The 18607-nt window shown below is 42.4% G+C and overlaps 1 protein-coding gene across 1 annotated transcript in view; it reads right to left on the bottom strand.

Annotated features, from left to right (window-relative positions):
• Positions 1-18607, bottom strand: part of LOC124553822 (ankyrin-3-like) — a 116354-nt gene that overhangs the window by 23895 nt on the left and 73852 nt on the right. The window contains exon 3 of the mRNA XM_047127808.1: positions 8323-8899. Coding sequence (XP_046983764.1) covers positions 8323-8899 — 577 coding nt within the window. The remainder of the gene's footprint in view (positions 1-8322; positions 8900-18607) is intronic.

Genomic DNA, 18607 nt, shown 5'->3' with positions numbered 1-18607 from the left:
GCGGATCGAAGGTTGGATGCTTGAATTGCTGCAGTCTCATGTGGAGTGTTCTGCTGCAGTTCTTGATGACTGTGAGGGTTGTTGTGATTGACTCTGCTGTTGAGGGCTCTCGTGCAGTGTCATAACACACTGACAGATCAGGTGACAAAGGTGGCCAGGTAGGGCCCCAACCAGGCTGACATAGGCTAACAACTGTAAATCATGAAATTGTGTACCTGTGATCAAAGGTTCGGCTTGCTGTATGACCAGTTGCTCCATCTTCTTGGAAGTAACTCCATTAAAGCTTCCACAAATAGCTCCAAAATGTTGGCAATGTGATAGGCCAAAGTCAACAGCTGATTGAAGAAGGTGAAACCAGTAATGCTGCGTGCAGACATTGCACACCAAAATCCAACCTTATGATCGTGCAAAGGTGTTTCGTGGAAGTTCTGCTGACTCTCTGCTACCCAGGACCTGTGATTCTGTTAGTTGACGTAACTTTCAGCTGAAATTAGTCTCCATCAGGCATAAAGGAAAGATCCATGTCCAAGCCATTCATTGTTATCTCAGTGAATGGACATTCACAAATGTGGAGGTGCTTAGGAACATCTGCTGGTTTTAATGCATGACCAACAGACATGCGATAGGGATATACAGGGTGGTCCATCGATAGTGATCAGGCCAAATATCTCACGAAATAAGCATCAAACGGAAACACTACAAAGAGAGATACTCGTCTAGCTTGAACTGGGGAAACCAGATGGCGCTATGGTTGGCCCGTTAGATGGCGCTGCCATAGGTCAAACGGATATCAACTGCGTATTTTTAAATAGGAACCTACATCTTTTATTACATATTAGTGTAGTACATAAAGAAATATCAATGTTTTAGGTGGACGACTTTTTTCGTTTTGTGATAGATGAGGCTGTAATAGTCACAAACGTACAAGTACGTGGTATCACGTAACATTCCGCCAGTGCGGACGGTATTTGCTTCGTCACACATTACCCATCTTAAAATGGACCGTTTGCGAATTGCGGAAATGGTCGATATCTTGTTGATATATGGCTATTGTGATCAAAATGCCAAATGGGCGTGTGCTATGAATCCTGCTCGGTATCCTGGACGAAATTATCCAAGTGTCCGGACCGTTCGCCGGATAGTTAGCCTACGTTATTTAACGAAAGTGTTCATCCACATGTGAAACGTGAACCATGACCTGCAACAAATGATGATGCCCAAGTAGATGTTTTAGCTGCTGTCGCGGCTAATCCGCAAATCAGTAGGAGACGAATTGCACGAGAATCGGGAATCTCTAAAACGTCGGTGTTGAGAATGCTACATCAACATCGATTGCACCCTTTCCATATTTCTGTCCACCAGAAATTGCATGGCGACGACTTTGAACGTCTTGTACAGTTCTGCCACTGGGCACAAGAGAAATTACGGGATGATACTACAAGATGTTTCATTGCATTATAGAATGTTGATGTACTTCCAACATTATGGATGTCTGGCACATAGCTCGCGTACGGTTGAAGCGGTATTGAATAGTATATTTCATGACAGGTGGATTGATCGTCGAAGCACTATACCATGGCCCGCACATTCACCGGATGTGACGTCCCCGGATTTCTTTCTGTGGGAAAAGTTGATGGATATTTTTTATCGTGATCCACCGACAACGCCTGACAACATGCGTCAGCGCATTGTCAATGCATGTGCAAACATTTCGGAAGGCGAACTACTCGCTGTTGAGAGGAATGTCGTTACACGTATTGCGAAATGCATTGAGGTTGACGGACATCATTTTGAGCATTTATTGCATTAATGTGGTATTTACAGGTAATCATGCTGTGACAGCATGCGTTTTCAGTAATGATTAGTTCACAAAGGTACATGTATCGCATTGGAGCAACCGCAATAGAATGTTTAAACGTACTTACGTTCTGTATTTTAATTTAAAAAAACTACCTGTTGCGAACTGTTCATCTAAAATTGTGAGCCATATGTCTGTGACCATTACAGCGCTATCTATCACAAAGTGAAAAAAGTGGCCTAACTAAAACGTTCATATTGCTTTACGTACTACTGGAATATGTAATAAAAAATGGGGGTTCCTATTTAAAAAACACGCAGTTGATATCCGTTTGACCTATAGCAGAGCCATCTAGCGGACCAACCATAGCGCCATCTGGTTTCCCCCTTCAAGCTAGATAAGTTTTTTCATTTGACGCTTATTTCTTGAGATATTTGGCCCAGTCAATCAATGGACCACCCTGAATATGCAGGTCTGCATAATTAGTGTGATATCCTGGTGTCTTGTGACAGGTGTTGGATTGATTTGGTAGGTCTCTGAAACATTTTCTGGCGCACTGCAGCCATGTTTTGTAGTGTGCAGGGGAGTTAAGGCATTATTTTTTTTACTGGTTCAAAACAGATCCTGCTTGACATCAATTTCGGACTAGGCGTTGCATGGTACTCGTTGCTCACACTTTAACACCACTAAATTTCGCAGAAAACAACTGACCACACCGTTTCCACGACTTCGTTCTCACATAACTTTTCACAACGAACGCCTGCTGCTCCACTGCGAGTACCACCGCCCCCTTTGCTCTGCTCCACTCACACTGGCACAGCCCGCACTACAATCTGGACTGATGTGGATCACGTGGAGGATCACATGGCGTGTAAGTCACAGGGTGTGGCTATATGCATATATTCACGTGCAATCGTATCCAACCTCCCAGGCCACTTTCATTTGCTCCACACTGTACTAACAGAAGTATCTAAGGTCTCTCTAGGTTTGGAGCCAGATTGGCCACGCCATCATGTCCGGCAATATTTTACTGCCTCGAGACAGCATTGCAACCGATCAAAGTGTATCACTTGTATTTCACTCATTTTTCTAATCTTCTTAGATACACAAGTGGTCAACTCCCTTAACACTTTTGTTATTGGACCAGCCAATCGTAGTAATGTATTGTTTTCTTCACAGTACCTAAGACCAAGAGCATGTCTTCGTCCCTGCATTGGTGTCAGAGGCCACTAGCAGATGGACTATGGAATTATTCAGCCACGTGTAGCTGTCATTACTACCAACACAGAAAAGGCTTCTACTGGAGTGGTGCTGTGAATATAATGCTTATACTACTGGCATTACAGCAATGAATCACATTTTGTACTGGCCCAGATGAGTATCGTCAGGCACTACGGCGGCGACCTTGGTCGCATTCTTTCTGTTTTCTGGAGACATGCAGCAGTGTTACTTCTGGGGTCATGGTATGTGGATCCGCTGGGGATGACCTCAGCTCAAGACTCATAGTGACTGAGGACGCTGTCGGCACAATGGTATGTCACTGCCATCCCATGTCCCTGTTTGCTACCTCTCATGCAACAGTATTGTGACATCAACAATCAACAGGAAAATGCTCACCCACACATGGGATGTATCTCCATAAATTGTTTGCCTGATGTTGAAATACCCCCATGTCCCGAAAGACATCCAGATCTAACATGTCGGGGGTCAATCCATCGCAGTGCTAGTAACTGCGATATCAAGGACGAGTTGCAACGGTTATGGCCCACTTTCCGTCAGGAGAGGATAAAATGACTTTAAGATTTACTTCCCAACATAACCAACGCATGTGTCCAGGTAATTGTGGTTGCAATACCAAACTATAAATTGGTTCATACCACTAAGTTATGTGTAAATTTGACTCGATTTTTCAATGACTGATATAATGTCACATACTGTATCAACATGTGAAGTAACATTTCGTTTCGTCAGGCCTTCCGAATACTTCAGTTCTTGTTGATGCAATGTATATTTAAACATAAACTCTACATCAAACGATGTTCATAGTCTTATGTGGAGGTTATCTTTCCAGTCTTACATGCTTCACTTTCACCAGACTCTACCTTTCTCTTTTGCAGCTGATAAAGTCCATAGATTTATGTTCATGTATGATACTCATATAGCAACGCACCAGCAACCTACTTCCACATCCATTCCCTTCCAGTTTAATTTGGGAGATACATAACCAACAATGAAACTAGAAACTCCATCCACTACATTAATATATACAGAAACTTTGGAAAAGAATTTTAGCTTAGGAAACAATCCCCATACTACAACACTGAATGAACATAATACAAAGAAAGATGTTGACATCGATTAAAACAATAAGTTTACTGTTAACCATTGCCATCTCTGCTTTTTAGAAACTAAAATTCGATTTTTTCGCCATAATACTTCGCTAACGCCACCCTCCTCTAATTTGTTTAAATATATGCTTGTGTAGTGACAGAACTCACGACATGCCACAGACGGAGGTTGAGTGGGGACCTGTGGTCTGCACAGCTGTGACGAGGGTCCGGCCACAGTCGCTGTGCTCACTGTGTGGCTGTATATTGGGGGTTGGTCCTGCTGTGTCCAGTGGCTGGCCCACAGTGCAGAGGTAGACTGTTTCGATACATGTATTCACACAGGGACCACTGGGCAGCTGTCCATCCACAGATGATGGGACCAACACAGCCAAAGGCGACAGTGGGTCCACTAACCCACTAAGATAAATGACTTACTAGTGAGACAATCAGTTTACACGCTGCTTCTCTTGAGTTCCTCATACTAGCAGTTTAACATACCAAGTTACAGTCACTCAGAAGTTATATTGGCAAAACTTTTAAATGTACTTAATTTGCTACTATGTCCATCAGATGGTGTTCGTAGGTCATATGCCACAGACTGGGCGGTAGGGGGAACATACAGTAAATATGATAACAGATACTTCTGAAATGACCGGGGAAGCAAATTCAGAGAAAAATGGAGCACAATATCTGTCATATTACGAAGCTACTGCAGTAAAAATTTAACTTCCATTAAAACCTTTATCACAGAGTTGGAACTTCGGCCAATACATTTATTTTATTCACACTGGCCAATGAGCACCCACACGAAACAGGTGAACATTGAATAGTACCTGACTGGGAGGCTGAACGAATCTATGAGTATGATCAGCAAAATAAGCAGACACATTAATTACATAATATATATTTATGCCTAAGTGCTGATCACAGGTTGTCACTCACTGAAATTAAGAATTTTGTTTCGTTACTGTGTTCAGTGTAATGATTTTTATCAGACTGTGATTAGTGTGTGTGTGTGTGTGTGTGTGTGTGTGTGTGTGTGTGTGTGTGTGTCTTATATTAGTGCTTAATAATTTAAATATAAGTGCAATGCACAGACAAAGGAACTATGCTACATATGCTAGTTGATGGAAGTTTGTATGCAGTGTGATAATCTGTGAAAAAGTTGTGGCTGGTGTTTGGACAATGTGGAATTTACAAGTGGTGCTTATGAAGCAAGTGCTGTGATGGAAAAAGAAAAGTATTTCAAGAGCTGTGCAAACCATGCTACATGTAGCAGTGGTGTTTAATGGCAGTAACTGTTGGGAGATCCGTGTATCAAATGAGAACTACTGAAGATGTGGCAGTTTCTAGTTATGCCAGTTGTAGTTTTGTTCTGTGTGTGTGTGTTGGTTAGCGTTTGTGATTTCTCATGAAGAAATTGGGCAATGAATTTACCATTGACATAAAAAGAGAGGCTTCATGTATATGCATGTAACGTGGATGGATACTTGTGTGAAGTGGCTGTCATGGTAAGCAATGCAATAGTGTACATAGCTTGATGCAATGAAGAAGATACTGGTTGGGTTTTGTGACATGCACCCTATTTAAGTTAAGAAATGCGTTTCCCAAATTTGCTTCTAAATAATTCAGATAGAATTATATATTTAAAGTTAATGTGTAAATAATAGGCATCTTGAAAACATAGCTGTGGCGATAAGCAGTTTCATTCAAACATTAATTCTCGTTTATAATTATGGGATACACTTCTGCAACAATAAAAATAAATGAGAAATGAATCACCGAGTGTACGGATTATTATCTGAAGGATATGAATTCCAGTTTTTCAAGCAGCTCGGTTAGTAGTGCATAAATATTCAGACATATCTAACAATAAAAGTAATTTATGAAATTTACTTGTCACTAGCATTGTAGTGAGTATTTATATTGTGATATGTTGATTACAAAGAATAGAAGGATCTGAAGATCTCTTTCATTTTGATGTTGTTAGGAATGGACCAATAACTGGAACAGGTCAGATAAGGAAACACCTAAGCTCTAGCAGAAGAAAACACTGCAGGACTAATCTTTACTAAAGCCACTGGGAAAATTAAGCAAACACTAGTCAGTAGATATTTGGCAGACCCTTCTCTAAGAGCCAAGTACGGAGTTTTCACACAAAAAGCGCCTTCCTTTGTGTGTTGCATAAGCTAGTGACTGAAGTATGTCAATATCACGAGAAACAACAGACTAGAAGTGGGAAGGAAATGTGAAGGAAGACAGAGCATTATGCGGAACTGCATGAAGCGGCAGAGCTGTTGTGAAACCCTGTCGCCTTTCTTGGGAGGTGGTCATGTGGTGTTTAAGAATTGTGTTTTTATACACCTTCTTTAAGAGAGATGTTCCATATATGCTCCGACTGAGAATGACAACATTTTCCTTAGAGCATAGTAAACTTCAAAAATCTTATTTCTAATACCCCTCGAATACTTCGTTAGAGTTAATGAATTTTGTTACAGAACTTGTCAGCGAATCCCACATATATATCTAGAACGTAAAAGGGAGATACAAAACACACAAAACTGTTGTACTGATATGGGTGCAGCGACTATTGTGACTGACTACTCCAGTACCACGAATATTTCAGATTTACAGAATGAGAAAATCAAATAGGGAATTTAAAACACGTTGCTGCCCACCTTGAACTGTGCTGCAGCATTCTAAGGTACACTATGTGATCAAAAGTATCCAGACAACTGGCTGAAATTGAATTACAAGTTCGTGGCGCACTGTGTAGTTAATGCTAGAATATAATATGGAATCAGCCGACCATTAGCCTTGATGACAGCTCCTACTCACGCAGGCATACGTTGAATCAGGTGCTGGAAGGCTTCTTGGGGAATGGCAGCCCATATTTCATGGAGTGGTGCACTGAGGAGAGGTATCGTTGTCAGTAGGAAAGGCCAGGCACGAAGTTGGTATTCCAAAACACCACAAGATGTTCTGTAGGATTCAGGTCAGGACTCTGTGCAGGCCAGTCCATTACAGGGATGTTCATGCTGAGTAATCACTCCGGCACAGGCCGTGCGTTATGATCAGGTGCTTGATCAGGTTGAAAGATGCAATCTCCGTCCACGAATTGCTCTTCACCATAACCGCCTCCGAATTTTACTGTTGGCACTACACACACTGGCAAATGACGTACACCAAGGATTCGCCACACCCACTCCCTGCCATCGGATGGCAACATTTTGTACCGTGATTCGTCACTGTATCCACTGCAAGTACAATGACAGTTAGGTGGGAGGTGACAAAACTAGGATTTCATGGTCTAACGGCTGCTCTTAAGCCACACATCACGAAGGTAATTGCCTGGTGTAAGAAGCGAAAGCATTGGACGGTTGAGCAGTGGAAAAACGTTGTGTGGAGTGACAAATCATGGTACACAATGTGTCAATCGGATGGCAGGGTGTGGGTATGGCGAATGCCCTGTGAACGCTCTCTGCCAGCATGTGTAGTGCCAACAGTCAAATTCAGAGGCGGTGGTTTTATGATATGGTCGTATTTGTCATGGAGGATGCTTGCACCCCTTGTTGTTTTGCGTGGCACTATCACAGCACAGTCCTACATTCATGTTTTAAGCGCCTTCTTGTTTCCAACTGTTCAAGATCAGTTGGGGGATGGCGATTACATCTTTCAACATGATCGAGCACCTGTTCATAATGCATGGGCTGTGGCCGAGTGGTTGCATGACAGTAACGTCTTTGCGAAGGACTGGCCCACACAGGGTCCTGACCTGAACGCTACAGAACACATCTGGGATATATTGGAACGCCAGCTTCGTGCCAGGACTCACCGACCAACATCGATACCTCTCTTCAGTGCAGAATGAGCTGTCATTCCCCAACAAACCATCCAGCACCTGATTGAACGTATGGCTGCGAGAGAGGAAGCTGAGATGAGGGCTAAGGGCGGACCAACACCACACTGCATTCCAGCATTACCGATGGAGGGCTTCATTGAATTTGTAAGTCATATTCAGCCAGGTGTCTGGATACATTTGATCACACAGTGTATACAAGAAAATGGATATAAGTAGTAGTGTATTTTACTGCACATGCACATCTAATTAAAATTTGTGGTGGACATTGTAGGCCAGGCAGTACACACACGTATCGCTGTGTAACGTAGAATTGTGACTTGTCTCACGCTTACCTGGTGTCTGTCGGTTTCTCTGCAATCAGGTGAGTCAACTCCACAACAGTTTGTGGGTCGTTGACTACAGCCTCAGCCCAGCCCTGCGTCGCCATCACATGGAGCAAGTGGGCCTTTATGAAGGCGACGGCGGCCTGCTTGAGCCTGTTGGCGGAATGCTTAATCGCGATAACACCTGCAGCTGCCGCAGTCTCGACAGACAGCTGGGCGACCACCTGTTGCTCACAGTGCGCTTTCAGTACCGACAGGCCGTATACGTCGGCGGCGACCAGCAGCTTTGGGGCCATGCTGGGCAGCTGGGGCACCTGCAGGGTGTAGAGGTATGCCAGCACCTGGCGCAGCACAGGACCCTCTGTGTCCGAGTGTACGAGCTGGCTGCTGCTGCCCTCTACAGTGACGCGACGGAACATGTCCGCAAACACGGGACTCCTGGCGGCCAGGACAGCCCTGTGAGCCACCAGCCGCGTGTCCCCAGCCAGCAGAGTCACCACAGCGCCGTCCCCGGCGTCCAGCAGGGCTCCCAAATCCACGGCCGTGGCCTCCTCAGCCTCCTGAACTCGTCCCACTGTGAGCGATTCTGAAACACAGTTTCCCAAATGTTGGAAAAAGTGGGAGTGGCTGTCAGTGCAGAGTTAATCAATGCCACGATTTAAAGGCATTTCTAAAGCTGCTATCAGGATAAAATTTACACCCAACATAGATTATAGTGTGTAGATGAAGGAAATAATACTTTTGAAAATCTATTGCATCCCCTCTTAAAACTTCCCTATTTGCCTGTACAAAATGCCACAGAAGGAATAGAGGCCTCTTTCCACAATTACCTGCTCAAAATATCAAAATGAATATCTAGCACAAAACTGAGAGCATACATTGTTCAACACCCAGTCCCGATTTCTGCAGTTATTTAAGAAAACAATGATATTTCATGCCTGAAATCTGTATCCCTCTGCCCTTAACTGCTATACCAGCATGTTTCTTTCCAGGAATAGATACAGGGGATCAAGTAACTGCTGCCACAGTCAGGAATGACTTTCTAGAAACGTGACATAGAGGTGGCAGGCATAGATAGATGGCAACTTCTGACATATTCCAATATGACAACACCCAAAATTTTGTAGGGTAGTGGCATAACGCCCCCCCTCCCCCCCAATGGATAAAATAAAATTTTATCTGGAGTACAAATAACTGTGCCTAATTGCGTTTCGGTCACAATACTAAATTATTTCTAAAAGATCATGTTTATCATGACTATTTCGCAACAATTTGTAGCTATTACATAATTTACCATCAATAAATTTTTATTATCAAAGAATAGAAGTAATGAATGACACACTGTGGTGCACGCTACAGCTTGTCAAACGAATGTATGAACTTCATCTTCCAAACATAATGCTCCTGCTACACCCAATAGTTTTCACTTTGTACCATGATGGAGAAATCGAGACATATAGATCACATATGCTTCAATATCTCATAAAAATTTCTAGCAAATGACCAGAAATTTCATCATCACTCACGTCATAATAATAAATGAAAAAATATTAAACTTCAACTCAACACTTACTATGTAATGGCTACTATTGTAGTGTAAGATGTGTACAGTACTTAATTTTTATTATTATTTGTGGCACCTAGTCAGACACAAAGCGTTGGCAAGTTAAAATCGTTCAATTTCTGACACTGCAGAAGTAAGGAGTCCAGCAATCAAGTGATTCAGAAACAGTAAGCAGAGTGCATGAATTTTCACTTGATTGATTTTAAGTAAAGGTGCAGAATGAGGGTGACGCAAGTGTCAATAGAGATAGAAGTGGTGTAGAGGAAACAAGTTTTGTAACAAGTGCATAACTTCACTGCAGACAGTTAGTTAACTTCCATTTTTGAGTAGTCTTAGACGCAATGAGAAAGGCTACATCATTACAAATAAGAAGTACCAATTGTATAATTGACACATTAGTCTGAGGTTTAATAAAGCATCTACAAAAGCTAAGTATCATTTATCTTTCATCACTTTCAAAATAAGAATTTTCTAAGGAAATATTCTTCTTACAAGGGAACCTCCCCATCGCACCCCCCTCAGATTTAGTTATAAGTTGGCACAGTGGATAGGCCTTGAAAAACTGAACACAGATCAATCGAGAAAACAGGAAGAAGTTGTGTGGAACTATAAAGAAAATAAGTAAAATATGCAAACTGAGTAGTCCATGCCAAAGATATGCAACATCAAGGATAGTGTGAGCTCAGGAGCGCCGTGGTCTCGTGGTTAGCGTGAGCAGCTGTGGAATGAGAGGCCCTCGGTTCAACTCTTCCCTCAAGTGAAAAGTTTACTTTCTTTATTTTCGCAAAGTTATGATCTGTCCGTTCGTTCATTGACGTTTCTGTTCACTGTAATAAGTTTAGTGTCTATGTTTTGCGACCGCACCGCAAAACCGTGCGATTAGTATACGAATGGACGTGCCTCTCCAATAGGAACCGAAAACATTTGATCGCAAGGTCATAGGTCAACCGATTCCTCCACAGGAAAACACGTCTGATATATTCTATACAACACATGACAGGAATATGTTGACGACCCACCTAACTTGTAAACTTGGCGAATGGGTAAAAAGATTCTTCTACCTTGCCCGATTTAGGTTTTCTTGTGGATGAGATAATCACTCCCAAAAAAGTGATGAAATCACAAGAGCTTGTCTCATAAACTGCACCAAATGAATGCAACAGTTTCACAGTCGCACAGTTTTCCCTGTGCTCTGTCAAAACATATGTTTTTAACGTTTTCAAATTTTTCGATGTGTATACCGTCAAATCCTGCATGTGTACAAGTAAATCTGAAAATGTTCTGGAACTTTGGAGAGCGAAGTTGATTGTGTGTGTGTTCCTGAACTTTGGTAATTGTCTGAAAATAAAAAATTAAAACTTTTCACTCAAGGGAATACTTGAACCAAGGACCTCTCGTTCCACAGCTGCTCACGCTAACCACAGGACCACAGCTCTACTGAGCTTGTTTACTCCTTAAAGTTGCTCATCTTGAGCATGGACTACTCAGTTTGTACATTTTGCTTGTTTTTTTAATAGTTCCACACAACTTCTTCCTGTTTTCTCGATTGATCTGTGTTCAGTTTCTCAAGGCCTATCCACTGTGCCAACTTATAACTAAATCTGAGGGGGGTGCAATGGGGAGGTTCCCTTGTTAGTGGAGTTTAGTTAATCGCTAAGGATGATGACTTGGTGTGTGTGTTTGGGTGTTTGGGTGGCTGGGAAGGGAAGGGGGGAAGTGGAGCTCTAGCTAGTGTCTGTTTGCACTCTGGGATAATGCTCTCAGAAAGGTTGGGAGCCATTACTGTAGGGGGATATGTCAAAGCCAGTCATAGAGAATATGCCATCTTTTCAACACACATTCTTTCCATCATTTCGTAATTGATGTCACCCTACCAAATTGTTGCAGATGGTACTGATAACTGACCTTTGTTGTTGTAAGTTATTCATTACAAGCTGTAATTAGCGCTGAAAATAGTCACAGTTCCAGTTCCTACATTAGACGACCAGGTTGATCCTTTAAATGACGTTTTAAATTACTATTATTTATTGCAGCTATTTTCTATCAGCTAGCTCTGAAAATCTGAGAAACAAGGAAGCCCTGGGATAGACAACACTCCAGCTGAATTTGTCGAACCTGAAAGGATTGAAATTAGAAATCTGTTAAATACTCCCTTGTGTAACATATAGGAACAGGGGTAATTGCCCTCAGACTCTAGAGAAACATTATACGATATTTATTCTTAAAGGAGGAATGTCTTAAAATACAAAAATTACCGAAGTCTTAGCTTAGTCGTGAATGCCACATCAAATAAAAGCTTCCTCTGTCTTCGAACAATTGACACACGATTATCATGAAGTCAGTTTGGATTCGGAAAAAAACCGAAGAATTCAAGAAGGAGTAATATCTTTAAACTTAATTTTAAATTGTAAATAAATAGCTTTTGTAGATATACAGGAAATGTTTCATGATGTAAAATGGCCAAATAAAGTTTGAGGTACAGAAGAGAGTAGGAATATGCATAGAGAGTGATATGTTATGTGGAAGCTGTATAAAAAAGGAGAGGACTTCTATTGGAGTGCACTCTACACAGGTTCTACACATATTCATGAATGAATCCGGCAAGGTAGTGTACTATAAACAATTATCTTTAATCTATTCAACAAACACGTACTTTAGGAACGGAGAGTAGTGTTACATATAGTATACAGGAGAATAGAGCAGGTATGCGTGGCACAGCTGTTTTATCTGAAAGTGAGTCCAATCTAGGCCCTTGCTAGTGGCCTCTGGGTGCATCAGAACGAGAATGCAGTCCCAAAAGTGCTCCTCCAGGATGAATTTGGCTAACGGGATTGAAATCATCTTCCAAAACCTTCACATACCGTTCGGTAGTCACCAAAGGAATACCGCACCGATTATTCCACGAGTGGACACTGCACACCACACAGTCTCCCGTTGAGGGTGAAGTGACATCTCGATCGCCAAATGCTGACTCTCAGTCCCCCAACTGTGCCAATTTCACTTAGTAAAGCATCCATCCAAATAAAAGTAGCCGACAACAACCTGGCGTGTTCGATGGGCATTCTAATTCCCATCGTGTCCCGCGCCTGTGGCACTGGACTGGATGAAGAAGACCCATTGAGTTCCCTCCACGGTCGCCAGATCGAACAGCTACGGACTTTTACTTGTGGGGAACTGTGAAAGATAACGTCTATCGACGTAAGCCACGCACGCTGGAGGAGATTACAGCGACATGTGCAGCGATCTACACTGTAACAGTGACTGACATAGTTGCGACGAGCCGGCCGCTGTGGCCGAGAGGTTCTAGACGCTTCAGTCCGGAACCCCGCTGCTGCTACGTTCGCAGGCTACAATCCTGCCTCTGGCATGGATGTATGTGATGTCCTTAGGTTAGTTAGGTTTAAGTAGTTCTAGGTTCTAGGGCCATTAGATGTTAAGTCCTATAGCGCTTAGAGAGTTGCGACGACCACTCGTCGTTCTGCTATGTGTAAAGCCGTCGACTGTGAACTTTTTAACACTTGAAGTAACCATATGCTAAGCTAAAGGCTGTGCTACATATGTGATCGATTATTAAATGTAAAATAAACACATAAGTAATACTTTTTGTTCCTTATGGTGTGTATACATTTTTCTGGCGGACTGTATATGAAGAAGAAAGAAAAAACGTAAATTAGTTACGGAGTTCGGCGTGTACACATTTTATTCAAAATGTAAACGTCACAACATATATTCGGATTAAGGTTATGACATCTTCGGTGTGACAGCCGTCATAGGCAATGACGTGGCGCAGACGAATAGCGAAATTCTGCGTGACCCGCTTAAGTGTCGGAACATAGATGCTGTCGATGACCTCCTGAATGTCTGTTTTCAGCTCAACATTAGTCTCGGGGCTATTGCTGTACACCTTGACCTTAATACAGCCCCACAAGAAGAAGTCGATGTATTCAGATCAGGAGAATATGGCGGCCAATCGAGGCCCATGCGAGTGCCTCCTGGGTACACCAGAGCCAGAATGCGGTCCCCAAAATGCTCCTCCAGGACATCAAATACTTCCCTGCTTCGAAGGGGTCGAGCACTATGTTGTATGAATCACGTCTTATCGAAATGATCCTAACTTCGGATAATCGTGATGATATCATCTTCCAAAACCTTTACGTACCGTTCGGTAGTCACCAAAAGAATATTGCACTGATTATTCCGTGACTGGAGACTGCACACCGCACAGTGCTCTGTTGAGGGTGCAAGACTTCTCGATCACCGAATGCGCAGTCTCAGTCCACGAAATGCGTCAATTTCGCTTATTGACGAACACTTCCAAGTGGATGTGGGCTTAGCCGCGAAACGAAACCATTGTTGTTGTTGTTGTGGTCTTCAGTCCTGAGACTGGTTTGATGCAGCTCTCCATGCTACTCTATCCTGTGCAAGCCTTTTCATCTCCCAGTACCTACTGCAACCTACAACCTTCTGAATCTGCTTAGTGTATTCATCTCGTGGTCTCCCTCTACGATTTTTACCCTCCACGCTGCCCTCCAATACTAAATTGGTGATCCCTTGATGCCTCAGAACATGCCCTACCAACCGATTCCTTCTTCTGGTCAAGTTGTGCCACAAACTTCTCTTCTCCCCAATCCTATTCAATACTTCCTCATTAGTTACATGATCTACCCATCTAATCTTCAGCATCCTTCTGTAGCACCACATTTCGAAAGCTTCTATTCTCTTCTTGTCTAAACTGTTTATCGTCCATGTTTCACTTCCATACATGGCTACACTCCATACGAATACTTTCAGAAATGACTTCCTGACACTTAAATCAATACTGGATGTTAACAAATTTCTCTTCTTCAGAAACGCTTTCCTTGCCATTGCCAGTCTACATTTTATATCCTCTCTACTTCGACCATCATCAGTTATTTTGCTCCCCAAATAGCAAAACTCCTTTACTACTTTAAGTGCCTCATTTCCTAATCTAATTCCCTCAGCATCACCCGACTTAATTAGACTACATTCCATTATCCTTGTTTTGCTTTTGTTGATGTTCATCTTATATCCTCCTTTCAAGACACTGTCCATTCCATTCAACTGCTCTTCCAAGTCCTTTGCTGTCTCTGACAGAATTACAATGTCATCGGCGAACCTCAAAGTTTTTATTTCTTCTCCATGGACGTTAATACCTACTCCGAATTTTTCTTTTGTTTCCTTTACTGCTTGCTCAATATACAGATTGAACAACATCGGGGAGAGGCTACAACCCTGTCTTACTCCCTTCCCAACCACTGCTTCCCTTTCATGTCCCTCGACTCTTATAACTGCCATCTGGTTTCTGTACAAATTGTAAATAGCCTTTCGCTCCCTGTATTTTACCCCTGCCACCTTTAGAATTTGAAAGAGAGTATTCCAGTCAACATTGTCAAAAGCTTTCTCTAAGTCTACAAATGCTAGAAACGTAGGTTTGCCTTTCCTTAATCTTTCTTCTAAGATAAGTCGTAAGGTCAGTATTGCCTCACGTGTTCCAGTGTTTCTACGGAATCCAAACTGATCTTCCCCGAGGTTGGCTTCTACTAGTTTTTCCATTCGTCTGTAAAGAATTCGTGTTAGTATTTTGCAGCTGTGACTTATTAAGCTGATAGTTCGGTAATTTTCACATCTGTCAACACCTGCTTTCTTTGGGATTGGAATTATTATATTCTTCTTGAAGTCTGAGGGTATTTCGCCTGTTTCATACATCTTGCTCACCAGATGGTAGAGTTTTGTCAGGACTGGCTCTCCCACGGCCGTCAGTAGTTCCAATGGAATATTGTCTACTCCGGGGGCCTTGTTTCGACTCAGGTCTTTCAGTGCTCTGTCAAACTCTTCACGCAGTATCGTATCTCCCATTTCATCTTCATCTACATCCTCTTCCATTTCCATAATATTGTCCTCAAGTACATCGCCCTTGTATAGACCCTCTATATACTCCTTCCACCTTTCTGCTTTCCCTTCTTTGCTTAGCACTGGGTTTCCATCTGAGCTCTTGATATTCATACAAGTCGTTCTCTTATCTCCAAAGGTCTCTTTAATTTTCCTGTAGGCGGTATCTATCTTACCCCTAGTGAGATAGGCCTCTACATCCTTACATTTGTCCTCTAGCCATCCCTGCTTAGCCATTTTGCACTTCCTGTCGATCTCATTTTTGAGACGTTTGTATTCCTTTTTGCCTGTTTCACTTACTGCATTTTTATATTTTCTCCTTTCATCAATTAAATTCAATATTTCTTCTGTTACCCAAGGATTTCTACTAGCCCTCGTCTAGCTCTCGTCGAAACCATATTCACATCAAAGTCCTGTTCGTCAATTCTGCAGACAACAGTGTAGGCGAAACATGACTGCTGGCTTAACGGCTGAGAAGCTTGAATTTTGTATGGGAAAACATGCGGGTCTTCAACAACTACATGCCGCAGTGCCACCCAGTTGATTCCCAGCTGTTGTGCAGCTCGTGTGATAGATTTCCTGGGGCTGGTTTCAAACACAAGACTTGTCATGTTGATGTTTTCAGTCGTTTTCATCCATTTTGGACGACAGACATTGCGAACACTGTCAGCAAGAAAGCTACCCGTTCTCTCAAATTTTCCAAACATATTCTTTATTGTTAGCACACACGGACCGGTTGTCTTCAGCTTGATCTCGGTGGCACCACTTCCTTTGAGCCGCATTTGGGCTGCTATTACTAGCGTAGCAGGCCTCCACAAGCGGTATATGTTCAGGTACACTGTACCGTGACGTTTTCTCGTGCACATGGCCGACACAACAAGTCACACGCGCATGCACATACTAATTACCATCATCCCCCGCTGCCAAGCATGCAGTTTGAACGTCATAAAGCAAACCGTTCAGAATCTATGAGGATTTCATTTCATGTAGGTCAATAATTGCACCCTCAAACTGCCTGACAGATTAAAACTGTGTGCCGGACCGAGACTCCAACTCGGGACCTTTGCCTTTCCAGGGCAAGTGCTCTGTCGACAGGACTACCCAACCACTACTCACGTCCCGTCCTCTGGGCTTCAGTTCTGCGAGTACCTCGTCTGCTACCTTCCAAACTTCACTAGCACTTCTGCCAGGAAGTTGCATATCAGCGCACACTCCGCTACAGAGTGAAAATTTCAACCTCGAATTGTCACCCTGTATGAATAACTTTCCTTCCTGATTTCCATCGTAAACATGTTGTTGTTGGTGTTGTTGTTGTTGTGGTCTTCAGTTCAGAGACTGGTTTGATGCAGCTCTTTCCTGTGTAAGCTCGTTCATCTCAAAGTACCTACTGCAGTCTACATCCTTCTGAGTCTGCTTAATGTATTCATATCTTGGTCTCCCTCCACGCTGCTCTTCAATACTGAATTAGTGATCCCTTGATGCCTCAAAAAATGTCCTACCAACAGATCCCTTCTTCTAGTCAATTTGTGCCACAAATTTCTCTTCTCCCCAATTCAGCACCTCCTCATTAGTTACGTGGTATATCCATATAATCTTCAGCATACTTCTGTAGCACCACATTTCGAAAGCTTCTATTCTCTTCTTGTCTAAACTATTTATCGTCGTGTTTCATATCCATACATAGCTACACTCCATAAAAATTCTTTCAGAAACGACTTCCTGACACTTAAATCTAAACTCGATGTTAAGAAATTCCTCTTCTTTGGAAACTCTTTCCCTGTCATTGTTAATCTACATTTTACATCCTCTCTACTTCCACCATGATCAGTTATTTTTCTCCCCAAATAGTAAAGCTCATTTACTACTTTAAGTGTCTCGTTTGCTAATCTAATTCCCTTAGCCTCACCTGATTTAATTCGAATATATCCCATTATCGTCGTTTCGCTTTTTTGATGTTCATCTTTTATCCTCCTTTTAAGACACTGTCCGTTCCATTCGACTGCTCTTCCAGGTCATTTGCACTCTCTGAGAGAATTCCAGTGTCGTCGGTAAACCTCAGAGCTTTTATTTCTTCTTCGGATTTAAATTCCTACTGCGAATTTTTCTTTTGTTTTCTTTACTGCTTGCTCAATATATAGACTTAATGACATTGTGGATAGGCTACAACCCTGTCTCACTCTTCCCAACCACTGTTTCCCTTTCATGCCCCTCGGCTCTTATAACTGCCATCTGGTTTCTGTACAAATTGTAAATAGCCTGTCACTCGTTGCATTTGACCCCTGCCACCTTCAGAATTTGAAAGAATTGTCAGAAGCTTTCTCTAAGACTAGAAATGCTAGAAACGTAGGCTTGCCTTTCGTTAATAACCCAAATAACGGTAAACATATGCCAGTGTATTGCCGTTACATCTTTCACGTTAGTCAAATATATTTTTTTCAGCTTTGGAAGGCAAGAGTCAATTGTGAATGGAAAACGAGCGCAGCACTGTTATGTCGTCCGTCAGTCCCTCCAGATGGGGATCCCACACCGCACAGAAATACTCCAGAATAGGACGGTCAAGCTTGGTGTAAGCAGTCTCTTTAGTAGACCTGTTGCATCTTCTAAGTGTTCTGCCAATGAATTGCAGTCTTTGGTTTGCTCTACCCAAAACATTATCTATGTGATCGTTCCAATTTAGGTTATTTGTAATTGTAATCCCCAAGTATTTACTTGAATTTACAGTCTTCAGATTTGTGTGACTTATCGCATAATCGAAATTTAGTGGATTTCTTTTAGTACTCATGTGAATAACTTCACACTTTGCTTTATTTAGGGTCTATT

This window comes from Schistocerca americana, chromosome 11 (genome assembly GCF_021461395.2).
Source record: "Schistocerca americana isolate TAMUIC-IGC-003095 chromosome 11, iqSchAmer2.1, whole genome shotgun sequence".
Taxonomy (NCBI): Eukaryota; Metazoa; Arthropoda; class Insecta; order Orthoptera; family Acrididae; genus Schistocerca; species Schistocerca americana.
The sequence above is the reverse complement of the archived record's forward strand: the minus strand, read 5'-3'. Positions and strand labels throughout refer to the sequence as shown.